Consider the following 16,502-nt stretch of genomic DNA (forward strand, 5'->3'; position numbering starts at 1 on the left):
AGTAATTGCAATGACTGTCATGAATTTGCCAACCAACTCCACCATTATCAAGGAATTCTTCTGGAAATTCTGACTTGTCTCAATTTTGCACAATTACACCCTTTGTAGCAAGTACAAAGTGAAAAAAGAAAAAGAAGGGCTTGGCTAGGTAGTAGTGGAAATTGTTTTAAATCCTCTTTGAAAACCACATAAACCAATTACATTAAGAAAAACTTGTAGTTTGGTGGCATTTTAACATGGTTTAGTAAGAGTCTACATAAACCATGAATGCTTTTGATGTAAAAATTAGGTTAATAATTTAGTCTTTCTAAAAGAGAAGCATAAACATATGGAAAGCATTATAAGGAAAGGCAACTAGCTAGAGGTCTATTAAGTTTAAGAAGAAAAGCATGTAGTATTTCTTCATGAGAAATACTTTCTCATGTTGGGCTTTGTGCTTTGTTTCTATGCTAGCAATTAACATGTGACTGCTATTTGTAGCATTGGATCTTATTTATTTTACCCAATTATGAAGGCTCAAAACATTTTAATGGAGAAAAATGAGCAATTGTTTTATATTAAGTAGATTAAGCAATTTGTTAAACTGGTGTTTTATTCAGGGACTTAGGGAATATGAAACAGAGTAAAACTCAGTTTTTACATAAAATTGGAGAGAAGTCCATAGGGCCACGTATGTTTCTTCCATTACTAAATTGTTGCACATTTTATCACTTCATTTGCTTGTTCTATTGCTTTTGGGTAGTTATAAATATCCTGCTCTTATATCTATAATCAGAATATTTTCTTTACATTAAAATTATCTGATAATTATGAATTATTATGTCCACATGGCCGTGTGGCCCCATGAGTTATGTGTTTAATGAATTTAAAAAAAACATAATAAAACCTGAAAATCTAAGAAATATTCCTCTACTAGTTGGCTAGATGTGCTTTCCAGACTGAGGAGGACAGTCCGTTTATAGCTCGCATTTATTTCCTACTTCTGTGGCCAAGTTTCTACTTACTGTATGTCTCCTTGCCTTAATTGTAACCTCTAGTTTGGAACACAGCAAACTGTTCCTCCACCCCTAAATGAAAGCAAATGATATCCACTCTACACCCACTGCAAATTTTGCTACAAACCACTTCAAAGATCCCATTAAAATGAAGTTTGGCCACTGCTTCCTGAAGCCAAGGTTAGCCATGCTCCTAATGAAGTGGACCCTCTCATTTCCCCTACACTGAAAACATTAAGATTTTTCCAAGATATTTGTTTCTTGTTATCTAAATTTAACCAGGCTTGTTTTATTGTCGTTACTGCCACATCTATTTTAAAAAGTGGGATTAGAAGTGGTCTCTGACAGGTTTCTCTTCATCCAGGACCTTTAGAGACCAGCACCCACATGTGGCGACAGTGACTTTCCAATATCATACCCAGCTGTCTTCAGCGAACATAAAGTCATAAAAGACTTAAAGATTGTCTGAATTATGTATAGTTTCCAGAAAGTGAGCGTGTATCTGTCTTCCTTCGGTTGTAAGTATCTTATCAAACTGTATGCAACCGAAGGCAGAAATGGCGCACAAACACACACAAAGAAGGAAACCTCTATAATTTCGAAACATTAGTTTCCTTTGTTCACCTCTGCTTGTGACACTTTTTATCCATGTGTTTACACTGAGGCTATAATTGCAGCCCTCAGATAGGATGGAGCTGGAAGAATTCCACTGCTTTCCCAGACCATCCACCTCCCTCTTGCCTACCTTCTTCTCCCATATTTTACATAAAGCTTGTATAAATTGGAAAGGATACAACAGAAAATATAATCACATACTCTTAGGGTTTTTACTAGCTACAGAAGTTTTCCTAACTTCTGCAGACTATACTATACACGTCTTCCCTAATACACACACACACACACACACACACACACACACACACACACACACACACTAATTGCCATGAGCTCAGCTTAAAAAGAAAAAGCATTACTTCAGAATAGACATATTATTGGAAATGAAGGGCCCCACTGACCCACCACTATCTCAAAGTAATTCATCTGGTTTGTCTTTCAAATTTACTGTAAAGCCAAACTCTAAACTCACACAAGTGCTTTGAAATACAAATTTTTATGATATATAAAGAGAGGCTTTCTATTTATTTTCCATTTATAGTCAATGTCATGTAAAATAAGAATGATTATCTACCTTGTATGAAAGAAAATTTGTTGTTGTTTATTCTTTAATTGAGAGTGTGGCCTTTCACGTAGTCCTGGCCACATACAGCTTTTTTTTTTTTCATGTGCCCCCCCTTGCTTGGCTCTGAGCTTGTACAGTGTTCCCCAGTACAGGAGACATACATGGTAGTTATGGTGCATCATTGTGCATCATACAATGTTCTTATGCAAACCCAGAGCGGATCACTCTGCATGGCCTCTTGATTCAGTACAGTGAATTATATGAGGTTGTGGCAAGCATAACACTGCACTTGTTCTCAGTGTGTGTGTGTGTGTGTTTTTTTAATAAGCAGAAGAAATAAAACTAAAAACTACAGCAGGGCTGGGGTTACAGCTCCATATTAGAACACTGGCCTAGCATCTACGAGAAGGCCCCTAGTTTCATAGCCAGCATCAAGCACACACAAGAAAACAAGAAGGGGGCGGGGGAGGAGAGAGGGAGAGAGAAAGGGAGGGTATGAAATGTATAAAACAAAAATATTTTCTTACTATAGTTGTCCATACTATATTTATACAATTACATACACAACTCTACAATGTAGTTGTAAGTACTAGAGATGACTTTTGTGGTGTATTTTCATATAGTGAGCCACATACCTTTGCTAACAGCAGCATCATAGCACATGGCTAATGTGCCACATTAGGAGATCACAACAGCTGCCAGATCCCTGGAGAGTTTTTCAACACTAATGTTATCTTGTGAATTTACTACTGTGTAGATTATTGTCTACTTAAATGTTATTAGTGTTTAATATAAATATAATAAATATTATTATATAGTATATGACTATACTTTCTCATATATGATTTCCTTAACAATTAAAATCATAATAGGTGTTAAAAAATATTTAGTACCTGAACAGGCAGTATTGGTAGGCAGAGACTAGAGATATTTTGTCTGCATACTGAGACCTTATAATATAAGGTCTCATCCCTAATAACTAAGCTACCATGTTATTCATCCCCAATAACTAAGCTACCATGCATAGAATAATAAGCATAGTATATAAACAAGCTACTACTCATAGTGTGAAAACATAGAAATAAAGAGTAAAAAATCACGATTGATGGAGAACCTTGGGAATGTGCCGAGGAACACCTAGTAGGAAAAGGTGAGTCTTGTCACAGAACCCTGAAGCCATGAGCAGTTCCCGTTGTCCTTGAATCTAGACTACCTAGGAAGGAAAAACTTTCAAGTTCCCATACCCCAAAACATCACAAGATAAACTTTTTTCTTCTCACATATATATCACAAGTCAAAATAAGCTCTTTCTACACATTTATAAACTTCTGCCAACATTGTAGAGTTTGGAAATGTAACATTAAGTCTTACAAACTGGCCTTTGGTCTTATTTTAAAAACTGCAAAGTTTTAACTATCAAAGTTTTAGCCATTATCAAATGAATCTATTTTGATATGAAATTTTTAAAATAAAATTATTTAAATTTATTCTTTAGCTAAATACACTTAGAGTAGGATACAACTTAGCAACTCTTAGTACTCTCACATTTTAGATCTCTTTCTTTTACCATATAATGGAGTCTATTTGATTAAAATAAACAGAGGTTCTCTTTAAAGTGAAGTTGTGGGCTCCATGGTAGAGTGCTTGCCTAGCACATGAAAGGCCTGAGGGTCATTTCTCAGTGTGCATGCACACACACAAAGTGAAGTTGCAAGCATTAAAATTATTTTAATAAAATAGTCTAAATTCCTACTCCACATATATCCATCACCGAGCAACCAACCCAATAAAAGATCATTCGTTTCATGATTCCAATAGCACATGCCACTGTTTTGTGCCTTTACTTGTCAATGTATCATAATATTCAATTCTGTTAAGTTTTATGGTTGCAGTATATAGGCATTGAAATTAGAAGGCACAGATAAAATAGAACTGATACATTCAACAAAACAAAAGACCAATACCTTGACCAAACAATGCAAACAGTAATGAGACCTCCATTTATAAATATTTCATGTGTGTATGCTAAGTCTCAACATCACATTCATAGAATCTCAACCTAAACTGAATACTACGTATGGCTTAAGCAATTTAACACATTCACCTCACTAAAACTCTTAACACGCTCATGTCGCAAATAACTGTACACAGCTACAGCAAAGCACCCTGAGAATACAAATACCTGAAGAGCTGTTAGGATATTTGCGAGGGCTTGTCCGTATGTGTCATGGCAGTGAACAGCAAGGGCCCCTGGAGGGATTTCTTTCATGACACTTTCCAACATCAGCTTCATGCTGCCCGGAGTGCCCACTCCAGTTGTGTCCCCCAAAGAGATCTCATAGCAGCCCATGCCATACAATCTCTTTGAAACCTGTTGAAAAGCAAACTGCTCGTAAGACAGTGAAAATTAGAAGCCACCAACCCTATGATTCTTCAGTAATCGGCATCTGGACTTAACATTTACAACTATGACGAGTTTCTCTGTGGAAAACGCCTACTTTCCGAGTCCTCTTTTGATCTCATTAAATTTCAAGGCCCCCGTATTAACATTTTGGGTGAAATTACCGTTACTACCGTGTCTGTTCGCGTTTGCCTTAGAGTCCTACCTATGTCATATATACCCACCCATCTATCCACCTGTTTGAGCTCAGGCTGTAATTTCACCGAGATGAGGTGAACGGTTCCCAACTCTCACTCGACGGAAGCCCTCGAGGTCTACTTTGCAAACAGTGTTTCTCTGGGTGTTAGATCAGAGGCCGGGAGACATCAGCAGTGATTTCACCTCTGTCACTAAGGGGCTTAAGCCAATGGAAGAACTGCTTGACATGACTAGCTTAGATTTTCTATCTTGGGAGTGAAGGGATTCTTCGGCAAGGTGAATGTGAAGTTCTCTTCAAGCTTAGTGACCAGCGCTAAATGGGAGAGGAACGTGGCCGGTGCGAGGACAGCATTATATTTTGACAGGGGTTCTAGAATCAGACAAGTATGGATTTGAGTATCAGCTCTCTACTAGAACCGATGGGGCTGATCATGAGGTTAACCTACTGGTGCTTCAGTTACTAATTTGCGGACTCTAAACAACAAAATGACCTAATCGTCCTTTCTAGATGCTTTCTGGAGCCATGATAGTTTGTTTTCTCTTCTCTTCTTTCTTTCTTTTTTTTAATTTTTACTTATCTATTTCTTGAGACACGGTTTGGCTGCCTAGCCTTGGCTGTCCTACACTTGCTTTGTAAACCAGGCTGTCCTAGAACTCACAGAGATCGGGCTCCTTCTGCCTCCCCAAGTGTTGGGATTACAGGCATGCACTACCAAGGCCAACTGACAGTTTGTTTTCAAATGTACAGTAATCACGACAATGTTAATGGCACGTTTGGCTGCAAAGATATAATAAGTAAGCATGTTTTCATTAATTGTTTTCATTCACCTTGCACTTCTCCAAGGCCACCTTGATCCAGGCACTGTGTTAGGTGATGAGATTAATGAGAAAGCAAATCTTGACATACATGGCTGTTGTGATCTTGGACACAAACAAGGAGCAAATTTTGCCAGTATCACTGAGATACGAACAAATCCAGCTAATATAAGACGTTGGACAAAGAAACAAGTTCTACATTATGTACTAAAAGCCACTGGCCACTGGCCTAGAGCTGTCAAGCAGGGGGAGGGGTGTAAGTTCCTTGAGATAAAGTAAGCTTGAAAAGGGTGAGAGAGAAGGGTCTGAAACAGGCTTGAGAAAGCATACACATACAAAGGTTACTGAGTTCTAAGCCACTAAAGTGTGAAAGGCAGAGAGCATTCCAGAGTAGGGAGAAAGTCAAAGGTACAAGTGAGTGCCACAAGCAAGCAACGATCAGGGCCATAACCTGTGAAAAGGACAAGAGTCTGCAAAAGTAATCACAGTTTTGAACAGTCATTTCAGAAGGAAAAGAAGAAATTCACAAAATGTATTAGGCTAGCACAAAGGACTCAGCAGCGTGGCTGCTGACCATGAAGTTTTAATACTTCTAATCTGTCTGCAAGGCTTCAGCAGCACCCTGTCAGTCTAATGTAAAGTGGGGATAGAGGGGGAGGAAAAGGAAGGGAAGGGGGGGAGGGGGGAGGGAGGGAGGGAGGGAGGGAGGGAGGGAGGGAGGGAGGGAGGGAGCAGGTCTTCCTTGCTAAAACACTGCAAAAGGAAGATAAACAGCCTGGTGTCTGCAAGAAGCTTCAGCAAGACGTGTGAGGCCCAAAGTCAAACCATTTGGAAATATTCTTTAAAAAAAAAAAATATATTGATATATATATCAATCAGTCTGCGCAGATTCCTAGTGGAGTCTTGGATGTAAGTAAAGCAATATAAAACCTAAGCTTCATCGGTTCCTAGTTTGTGTCTCTGAGCAAGGACCTTTCAGTGTGATAGATAATGAGATAGCCTTCACGGGAAAATTCTCCAGGAAGCTTTAGAACTTCAGATGCCTGCACAAAGGAGGAATTATTTCAGCTGAACTGAAAGTTTAATTTACATAACTTTGGATTTTCCAGTAATGTCACATTTACTGTTTCAGTGTTGTATAACAAAATTTGTGAAAATTTACAACCTTAGCAAAAATTTACATTAATATATATCTACAAATAAGTTGCTAAACTAAGCCCCCAAAGCAGAGTATTTGGTATTCGTTTGGAGGAATTAATGGTAAAGGAAAAAAAGAGAAATAGTAAGCAGATTCAATAATCCAGTAAACATATTTTTAATGACTACAATCCATTGTCATAAACTTCTGATGGCATAAAAATAATTTACCATAGTAATGAAGTTCAAAAATTAACAGAAAAACTTAAGTGCATACTCTGACATCAGTACTAAGGGATAAAGGAGTAAGAGCCGCCTACATGTGTGCGAAAAATGTCTGGCGTTGTGATGGAGAAGCATTCTGTTGGGTGTTAGTCTGGTGCTGTGTATTCTAATGCTAATTATTGGCCCCCAAGGTCTGGTTCCCACCCAAATGAGCACATTCTCAGACACATCTGTCTCCATACACCTGTCTTGGTTGTGTAAACCTGGCTCTACTTTATTTACAGTTTATTGGTTAATAAAGTTGCTGAATCCTGTGACTGGGCAGAAAGAGGTGAGTGGAGCTTAAGTTCCCTGGCTGGAGGTCTCAGGAGGGACCACAAAGACAGGAAGAGAGGGAAAGGAAGCGAAGTTATGCCAGGAGTACAGAAAGCCAAGGAGGAAGTTGCCATGGAGCAGTATGGTCCATAAGCAAGCAGCCAAGAGGAAAGAGTGATGGAACAGGAGCAGATCAGACAGGAACTATTAAGGCAAGCAATATGGGGTGTGTTCTGGGAAATAGTAATTTAGCTTAGAGGGCTGGTACCTGCTCAGTTACTGTGCTTTAAGGATTTTATAAATCCATGGTCTCTGTCTTGATTATTTGGAAATTAGCCAGAGCAGAGAAGCCCCCTAAAGTCTACTATCCTCTTCCACAAGAGCATCCTTTTGGTTAAAGACATGTGCAAGGGCCAGAAAGACGCTTTTATTCTTTGCCTTTAAACATCTAAATTATAAGACTCACCCACCTTTGGTAAAGTATAGCCAACAGATCTATATTAAAATGAAATGAACTAGTTAAGAAATACATCTTCAGTGAAAATTTCCCAGTTGTATTTCTTTTTAGTCTCTGCTATTGGAATTCAATAATTAATAAAGAAAAGTGTCTAAATTTATAAATAATACTCATGTGTTACCGGTAGCCATAAAGATTGGAAGTGGATCTTACTTCTGTGACTTTTTGTGGTGTGATGCTTCCTTCATATGGGCAGCCCAGGGCACAGGACACATACCTACATTGAAAAACACAGAGCAATATGATCTGTCCCTCATTGACAAGTTTCCAATTTAAAAATTAATAACAAAAAAGTACATGAGGCAAAATCATTTTTCACCTTCACTTTATCCTTCACCTAAAGACAAATTATTTAGGAAAATTTAAAGATGATTCAATCTTTTACTCTACCAAAAACATATAATTTGATAATATTATTTGATCATGATAGTGACTAAAGAACTTATATGAGCCTGTTTATACTATAATACAGATGTAGTTCTCAACCCTTTGGGGGTTCAACAAACCTTTTATAGGGGTCACCTAAGACCATCCAACATATCAGACATTTATGTTACAATTCATAACAGTAGCAAAATTATAGTTATGAAGTAGCAGTGAAAATATTTTGTGGTTTGGGGTCACTACAACATGAGGAACTGTATAAAAAGGTTATAAATTTAATATTTAAATAACCAAGAGCTTGGAATTAGATTTGGCATGCAAAATGGAGTTTCTCTCCGTACATTTATCTAGACGTTCCGGCTACAAATAAGACACGGCCATGATTCATTTCCCGCCCCAAGAACTAGCCAGGACCTCAGAATTCATCTCAGTTCTCCCATGGGTGTATCCAACTTGCTCCAATAGAGGAGTTTCTAATGGGCTTAAAGGTTCTCGGTGAAGAGAGATTCTATAAGACTTCCTCAGCAATTCACTTCCACTTAAAGAAGATGATCCTCCTCCATATTAAATTATCAAGCTTTATGACAATCCTACTTAAATCATTTTCAGTTTATCTCCACTCCCACTTCATCGAACTAGGTAGTGGTGGCTCATACCTGTAATCCCAGCACTCAGGGGGTGGAGGCAGGCTGAGGATCTCTCTGTGAGTTCAAGGCCAGCCTGATCTATAGAGTGAATTCTAGAACAGCCAGGGCCACACAGAGAAACCTTGTCTTGAAAAAAACCAAACGAATAAAATTTTAAATGAAAACAGAATGCATCACATGTCTGGTGTCAGGAGTGAAGAAAGCCACATGGGGAGAGAGGGATGATGATGGAAAGTGAGGCTGGAGCTGCCGTTCTGGGTCTGGGATAAGAAAGATTCTGTGGAGCAGGTACAAGACTCAGATCTCCGGATAGATCTTCCATCTATTCCTGGAGTCCCCAATGAGAGTAGGAGTCCGTTGTCAACGTAAACCCACAGGAACTTATTAAGCTGACATGATGGGGTCTACCATGCCAGGGGAAGTGATCAGAAAAGCATGCAACCGAGTCTATGTCAGAGACAGCCCCACTCCCCTTACTAGGGGACCCACATGAAGCCTGAGCTGCAGTCTCTGTATGGTCCTTGGTTGGTGCTTCAGTCTGTAAGCCTCATATATATATATATATATATATATATATATATATATATATATATATATATATATATAATTTTAAATAGATATTAAGAAAACAACCTAATTAGATGAGGAGTACAGATCAAAACAGAATTCTCAAAATAGGAAATTCAAATGGCTGGGAAACACGTAAAGAAATGGCCATCATCCTTAGCCACCAGGGAAATGAATCAAAACTAATTTGAAATTTCATTTTTTAAAAAATTGGAAGTAGATTGTTCTCTCATGCAATACATCCCTACCACGGTTTCTCTTCCCTCCACTCCTCTCAGCTCCCCCCAATCCCTCCCCTTTCTCCCAGATCCACCTCCCTCGATTCCCTCTTCAGGAAAGAGCAGGCCTTCAAGAGACAACAGCCAAACACGACAAAGCATGGTACAATAAGACAAGGCAGAATCTGCCATTATGAGTCTAGACAAGGCAACGGGAGAAGAAGAGTCCCGAGAACAGGCAAAGGGGTCAGGGGCACACCCTCTCCAGGCAAAGGGGCCAGGACACACCCTCACCCACGGTAGGAGTCCCACGGAAACACCACGTGCATACCGTGCATGCAGAGGACCTGGTGCAGACTCATGCAGACCCCCTTGCTTGCAGTTTCAGTCTCTATGACCCCGTACTATGCCCGCTTAGTTGATTTGGTGGGCCACGTTCTCTTGGTCTCCTCCATCCTCACTGATTCCCTCTATCTTTCCTCGCCATCTTCTGTAAGGTTCCTGCTGTATACCACTGAGAATGGCTAAGATCAATAAAACAGCAGCTCGTGCAGGTGGGGATGCAGAGTAAAGGGACCACTCATCTATTGCTGGCGGAGCTGTCACTATGGAAATTAGTGTTAAGTCATCAGGAAGATGGAAACCGATCTGCCTCAAGATGCAGCTACACCACTCTTGGGTATATACCCAAAAGATGTCTCATGCTATTGCAAGGATGCTTGCCTAAAATGTGCTTTCTTGCTGTAGTCATAATAGCAGAACTAGAAAACAAATATCCATCAACAGAAGAATGCATAATGAAAATGTGGTACATTTACACAATGCAGTAGCAAAAATTTACTCAGTCATTAAAAATTCAAATCATGAAATTTTCAAGTGAACAGAGAGAATGGGGAAAAAAAAATCATCCTGAGTAGGTTGATTACATACATACCTGAAAGACAAGTCTGGTACGTGCTCTCTTATATGAGGATGTTAGTGTTAAGTCAATGACAAGCAAGATACAGTATGTAGAGCCACTGAGGTTAGGTATAGGGTAAGGGACTACGGGGAGAGAGATCTCCCTACAAAGGGAACTAGAGTAAATAGCTATGGTTGGATGGAAGGGTTGGGAACAGAAGGATCAAGTGCAAAGGAGAGCAAAGAGGGAGACAAGAGAGAGAATATGGGGAGAGACAACAAAAATTAAGTGTTGGGGACGATAGACCATAGGGCCAATGTTCAGCCATCTTTGTCAGAGCCTGTACCTTTAAGTCTCTGTCTTTCCTAGAGCTTGCCTTTCACCAGAAACTAGCTGACCTTGTTGTGGGTCAGCAGTTAGACTAAAGACAGCTAGAGATGGAGCAGCCCTGTTATGGTTTAGCAGTTAGACTAGACAAAGAGGGAGCCAGACACCCTGTGTGGCAGGACATTATGACCCTGCCTGGAATTCCCTGTTTTGAGAAAAGCCTGCAGCTGGGTTGCTATAGTAATATGCTTCCCTGCCTTCTGACTTATAAAAGCTGCTGTCTGACTAATAAAGTTTGAGAGTTTGATCAATCAGCTTTGCTCTCCTTCTTCTGTGTCTTGCATTTTTCAACAGGTGACCTTCCTCCCGAGTTTTAGTCGAACCCCGCAGGCCAGGGCAATTAAGGACCATTTGAGGGATAGTATGGAAATATGCTACAGTAGCAGTAGTAGTATATGTGTGTGTGTGTGTGTGTGTGTGTGAGAGAGAGAGAGAGAGAGAGAGAGAGAGAGAGAGATCTAAATGAAGACACCAAATAAGAGGGAAGACACAGCCTAAATTGAACATCTCGTCACCAAATCAATCTTTCTGTATACGGACTGGGTCACATCTAATTGAGTTCTTGGAGAAAGGGGTTGTCTCACGAGAACCCACAAACAACCCGGGCTATTGCCAACACTATAGGTAGCTCTCGACAAACTGGCAGCAAGGCCCTATGCTGAAGACAACATCTACACAACTCACTGAACATGGGGAAGTTTAGCCTTCACCAACATAGAGCCTTCATCCCTGTGTGCTACCGGCTTTGTTATAGGAAGGTACTGTGCATGCTACCAAAGGAGACATGTAAACACCAACCCAGGTAAAAACCCTTGGATCTATCATGGGGTCCTGCCTACATGATAGTCTAGCGCAATGATGTCACAAAGTTTTGGGGAGTAACCAACCAACATCTGCTTTGACTTATAAGGCCAAGTACGTGAGATGGGACCTGAGACTAGAAATCCCAGGGACCAAGGGTAAAAATCAAATCCTACTGTTCTACTAAAAGAGCCTAGCAATAAAATGACAATATTCTGCTGTGCTCATAGATCCGTGTGCCTTGTTCAGCCATCATCGGAGACGCTTTCTCCTGCAGCAGATGGGAACATTTCACAAAGAGAGAGTTTGGAACACTTAATCCTAAATGGGACTACCTCCATCAAATCCCTCCCCTCGGGGCTCAGGGGACCTTGCAGAAGAAGAAGCGAAGAGTGTAAGAGCCAGAAGGGGCGGAGGACTCCAAGGAAACAGGGCCTCTAAACAACATGATCAGTGCACGTATGGACTAATAGAGACTAGGGCAACATGAACAGGGCCTGGACAGGGCCTCTGGCTAGACATTATGGCTTCCAGCTTAACGTCTTTATGGGATGCCTGAGTGTGCAAACAAGTGGGTCTCTGTGTCTACGTATGTTTCTTGTGCTTTTCCTTTTCCTTTTTCCCTTCTGTTTGTTTGTTTCTTATTCTGATGTGCAAGTTTCGGTTTTATCTTTATTTTATTTTATTTTATTATTATCCCCTAGAAGCCTCTCTGTTTTCTAATGAGAGATTGACTGGAGGTGGGGGTGGATCTGGATGGAGGGAAGATGGGTAGAGAGAAGGGAGAACATAATCAGTGTATATTATATGGGACAAAAAACATCTATTTTCAGTAAAAAGGTAAAAAAAAAAAAGTTCTAAACAAAAACCCAAACCAAAACTAAAGCATGATAATACATTCCTAGAATCTCAGGATTTGGGGACGGGGGCTTTGGTGGGGGGCAGGTGCTGAGCTAGGCGGAATGCCACAAGTTTGAGGTCAGCCTAAGTAATGTAGGACAGACAGAGTAATTTAGAACTATACAGCAAGACCTTGTATCCAAAAACAAGCCCCCACGCCCCCAAGAAATCAATGGAATAGATAAACTGACCATCACTCAACCTCAGCCTCAGCTTCCTGTTTCACCGTGGTGTTAGGTTACACACACTTAACGGAAAATAGAGACCTCCACGTGAACACTCTACATATCAGAAAACAGCTTAGCAGATGTCTGAGTTTTAGTTTTAGGTAGCATATTTTGGTAACTAATTATTTGACTTGACGTTTTCTTGCAGCCCCGAATCTAGGCCTGAGTTTAATGGTGGAAGTCAGAAAGTAACTTTCTGGCGGCTTCTGCTAATATGAAGATAAGGATGTATCCACAAATGAGTTCCCCCGAGGGACACTTCCCAGTGGTGGGAGCCATTTGATAGGAGCAGCCCTGCCTGCTCCTCGCTGCGCACCTAAAGGCAGAGCTCCGGATACACAGACTCATTACCCCTCCGCAATAAGGCTGCCTTCCTCTTCAAGGTCCGGACCGTAATCCATGTGGCATCTGGCCTCAGGCAGCGAGGACGGGACACACAAACTGTGCAGCATGATTTAGATAGATGGATTGGCTAATTCAGGTGGAAGGCTGAACGTTTTGAATAAATGTGTTGGGCTATAAATCATCCCTTGAAGGGGAAGTCGGGGGTGACCGCCCTCCCTTTGTTGGCAGTTGGGAAGGTTGCTCTTCTGGAGTGGCGCAAGCACAACAGAACTGAGCAACCAATTGAAAAATAGTTGTACACTGGAAGACCTTCCTTTACAGTGAGTCTTCCACTAAAGAAATAGATCACTAAAATCTGTGATGCAATGCATTTGGCAAACAAAACAGACTTGGTTTAGATTGGTTTGGGTTGACGAGTAAAAAGGTAAATCAAGACGTGACTGGAGGAAAATCCTATGGCTAACCTCCTCCTAATTAGTTGTAAACGTTAGTCATACTGTATAAACAAATTATTTGTTAAATACAACATTATATCTCATAATCCTCCTTGTTTGCTGTAACTAAATAAAATCTATGCATTTTATACTAATTTAATTAATAATTTGCCTTACTCAGTTTATTATTTCATTTTCTTTTTTTTTTTTTTTTTTGGAAAATCAAGAAGAAATGAGACAGATGTTATTCACAGATATATATTCTTGCATTTTGTAATATGTTAAAAATAAACAAATAATTTAGGCTCCTAGTTTTAAAAATGCCGCAGGTAGCTCATTTAGAGGTAAAATGGCAGCCACATTGTGCAGCCGTGTGCAGAGTTCTTAGGTTCCTGCCTGAGAGGTGGAGCCTCCGGAATTTTCATTTTATAATATGTACTTATAAGCACGTACCACAGCATGCTATACCGAGAGGACATGGCATTGGGAAAAGCATGCGGAGGTGAGGAGGAGGCAAGGGGTTTAGAAAGAGAACAGGGTGAATGATGTAAAAAATACATATCATGTGTGTGTGTGTGTGTGTGTGTGTGTGTGTGTGTGTGTGTGTGTGTAATTCTCAAAGTATGAATAAAGTGTCAAAATAAACCATAAAAATAAAATCTTATGTAAATTCAGTGCAAAGTTGGGAAAGAAAATAGATTTTATTGAGTACCCAAACAATTAAGGACTACATATACTAAAAATTACATTTATAAAATTGGATAGTCCTCTGGAAGATCCAAAAAATAAACTTCAAACTGAAACAAAAAATAAATAAATAAAAGTGTGCTGTGTAGCCTGCATTTTTTCTACATTGCAACCTACAATACAATATTCAGTGATGAGGTTTTTGTGGTGAGTTTCCTTAACTTTCCTGTGAGAACTAGTTTCCTCTAAATCAGTGGTTCTCAACCTTCCTAAAGCTGTAACACTTTAGTGCAGTTCCTCATGAAGTGTCGACCACCAAACACAAAATTATTTTCATTGCTACGTGATAATTTTGCTACTGCTGTGGATCATGGCGTAAATATCTGATATGCAACCCCTGTGAAAAGGACATTTGACCCACAAAGGGATCTTGACCCACAAAGGGATCACGACCCACAGGTTGAGAACCATTGTTCTAAATAGTCTTCACATTTTACAAGGTGTTGATAACCCTTTTCTTTTTTTAAAGGTAAGAAAGAAGAAAAAAAACTTTGATATTTTAAATTTGAAACTTTATAGAATACCTCTCCTTTCTATTTTGACTAATTTGTCCTTAAAATAAAATTTAAATTTTAAAATAAAAATTAATAAGTTGACCTTAAAATAAATAGGCTATTATTTTATGGTAATGGGGCATGTATTATTCTGGCTTTAATTTTTTTGTAAGTTTTTCATGTGAAAAATATCTATTAAGCCCCAAAGACAATTCAATATTTAAGAAAAAAATTTTTATGGTAGAAAATGTGAAAAGATAAAATTCAAAAGAAAACAGATGTCGTACCATAATCTAAGTCTACAGCTAATTGCCTTTATAGTACTATTACTTTTTAACTTCCAGTACTGGGAATCACTGAGCCAATGCTCTCTTTTTATTCATTGTTAACTCATTCTGCCTCTACCGACTTTGCTCATCTCAACAAAAAGAATTATAAGGTACATCTAAATCCCTTACATCATGAATTGCATGCTCATTGTACCTGGATGTTTATATAATTATTTAAAAATATAAGCTACCGCCTTTCCTCAGTAGCAAGGAATTTATTGCCTGTTTTTTCAGTTTACATGAACCGTTTCAAATGCTGTAACTGCTGGTCTCGGAAGCAGCAAAACCAAGTGCAGACTTTTCCTCCTTCCTTTGGTCCCTCCATCCAACACCGTCCAACACTGTTTGTTAATCGCCGCTGTTCCTTCCTGTCTCTGCTCTCCTCTACTCTGTTTCCTAATGGTTTGTTCATGGCTCTAGTGCAAGAGCCTCAAGACAGTGAACTCAGAAACGGCATTACATGATATTTTAACCCAGGCTTCCATGTAAACTCCTGAACGAGAAAACTGACTTTTAGATCTTCTGACAGGGTTTCCTCCTCTGTTGCCTTAATGGGATCTCCTGTGATGGAAGCTGGTGATGCGGATCCAAACTGTGCAGTTTCTATGCGAAATGGGGCGTCTCAGATACAGAAACAGCTCTAATTTACTGGCACCTGTGAGTCTTACACGGCAGATAACTACATCTGGATAGCCGAGTCTTAATGTCACATTTGCATGCTAGATCTCCTAATAGCAATGAGATTCCACATTCCATGGGCTAGAAACATGGTAATTGTTAATGAAATATAATTACATAGTGATTACTATAGACAATATGGTTCGAATGCTATGATATATATGTATTTATATATATACATATATCAGTAAATGTGTGTGTGTGTGTGTGTGTGTGTGTGTGTGTGTGTGTGTGTGTGTGTAAAACTCTGAAAATAGATCCAAAGGAAGTCAAGCTGGATTTCATGAGTACCCTCTCACTGGGATGCCCATGTGTCTCGCGGAGCTGATGACCTCCTCAAATCTTCCCATACTTTCTTCGATGGAGCAGTTAATATTCTTCTTGCTGAAAGATTCAGAGGCAGCACCAAAAACCGCTATCTCTGTGGCTCCAGCAGCGACCTGGAAGACACAGTTCACAGCAAAGCTAACAAGTTTTAGTCTCGTGAGCTGTAGCGGAAGGTTGACCGCGCTAAGGCCGGGCCTACGCTCTCACATCGCACTAAAACTGAGAGCCAGAATGGGAAAATACTTCAGAGTTAACAAGAAAATTCCACGAGCTGCAGTATCCTTAAGATTATGAGACGCATAAAACACAGCAGTGATGGTCCTAATTCTGCC

The 16,502-nt window shown here is 39.7% G+C and overlaps 1 protein-coding gene across 5 annotated transcripts in view; it reads right to left on the minus strand.

Annotated features, from left to right (window-relative positions):
• The window catches only part of HMGCLL1 (3-hydroxy-3-methylglutaryl-CoA lyase like 1), a 123,357-nt gene that overhangs the window by 39,513 nt on the left and 67,342 nt on the right, over nucleotides 1–16,502 (minus strand). For 4 of the 5 annotated variants that reach the window (XM_084754974.1, XM_084754978.1, XM_084754977.1 and 1 more), the window contains exons 5-7: nucleotides 16,135–16,283; nucleotides 7,938–8,001; nucleotides 4,358–4,546 (exon numbers count right to left, since the gene is read on the minus strand). In XM_084754974.1, coding sequence (XP_084611100.1) covers nucleotides 4,358–4,546; nucleotides 7,938–8,001; nucleotides 16,135–16,283 — 402 coding nt within the window. Of the gene's footprint in view, nucleotides 1–3,073; nucleotides 3,385–4,357; nucleotides 4,547–7,937; nucleotides 8,002–16,134; nucleotides 16,284–16,502 lie in introns of those variants that run through there. The other variant, XM_084754975.1, reaches the window with a different exon arrangement.

This window comes from Acomys minous, assembly GCF_964271855.1.
Source record: "Acomys minous genome assembly, chromosome: 13".
NCBI classification, from domain to species: Eukaryota; Metazoa; Chordata; class Mammalia; order Rodentia; family Muridae; genus Acomys; species Acomys minous.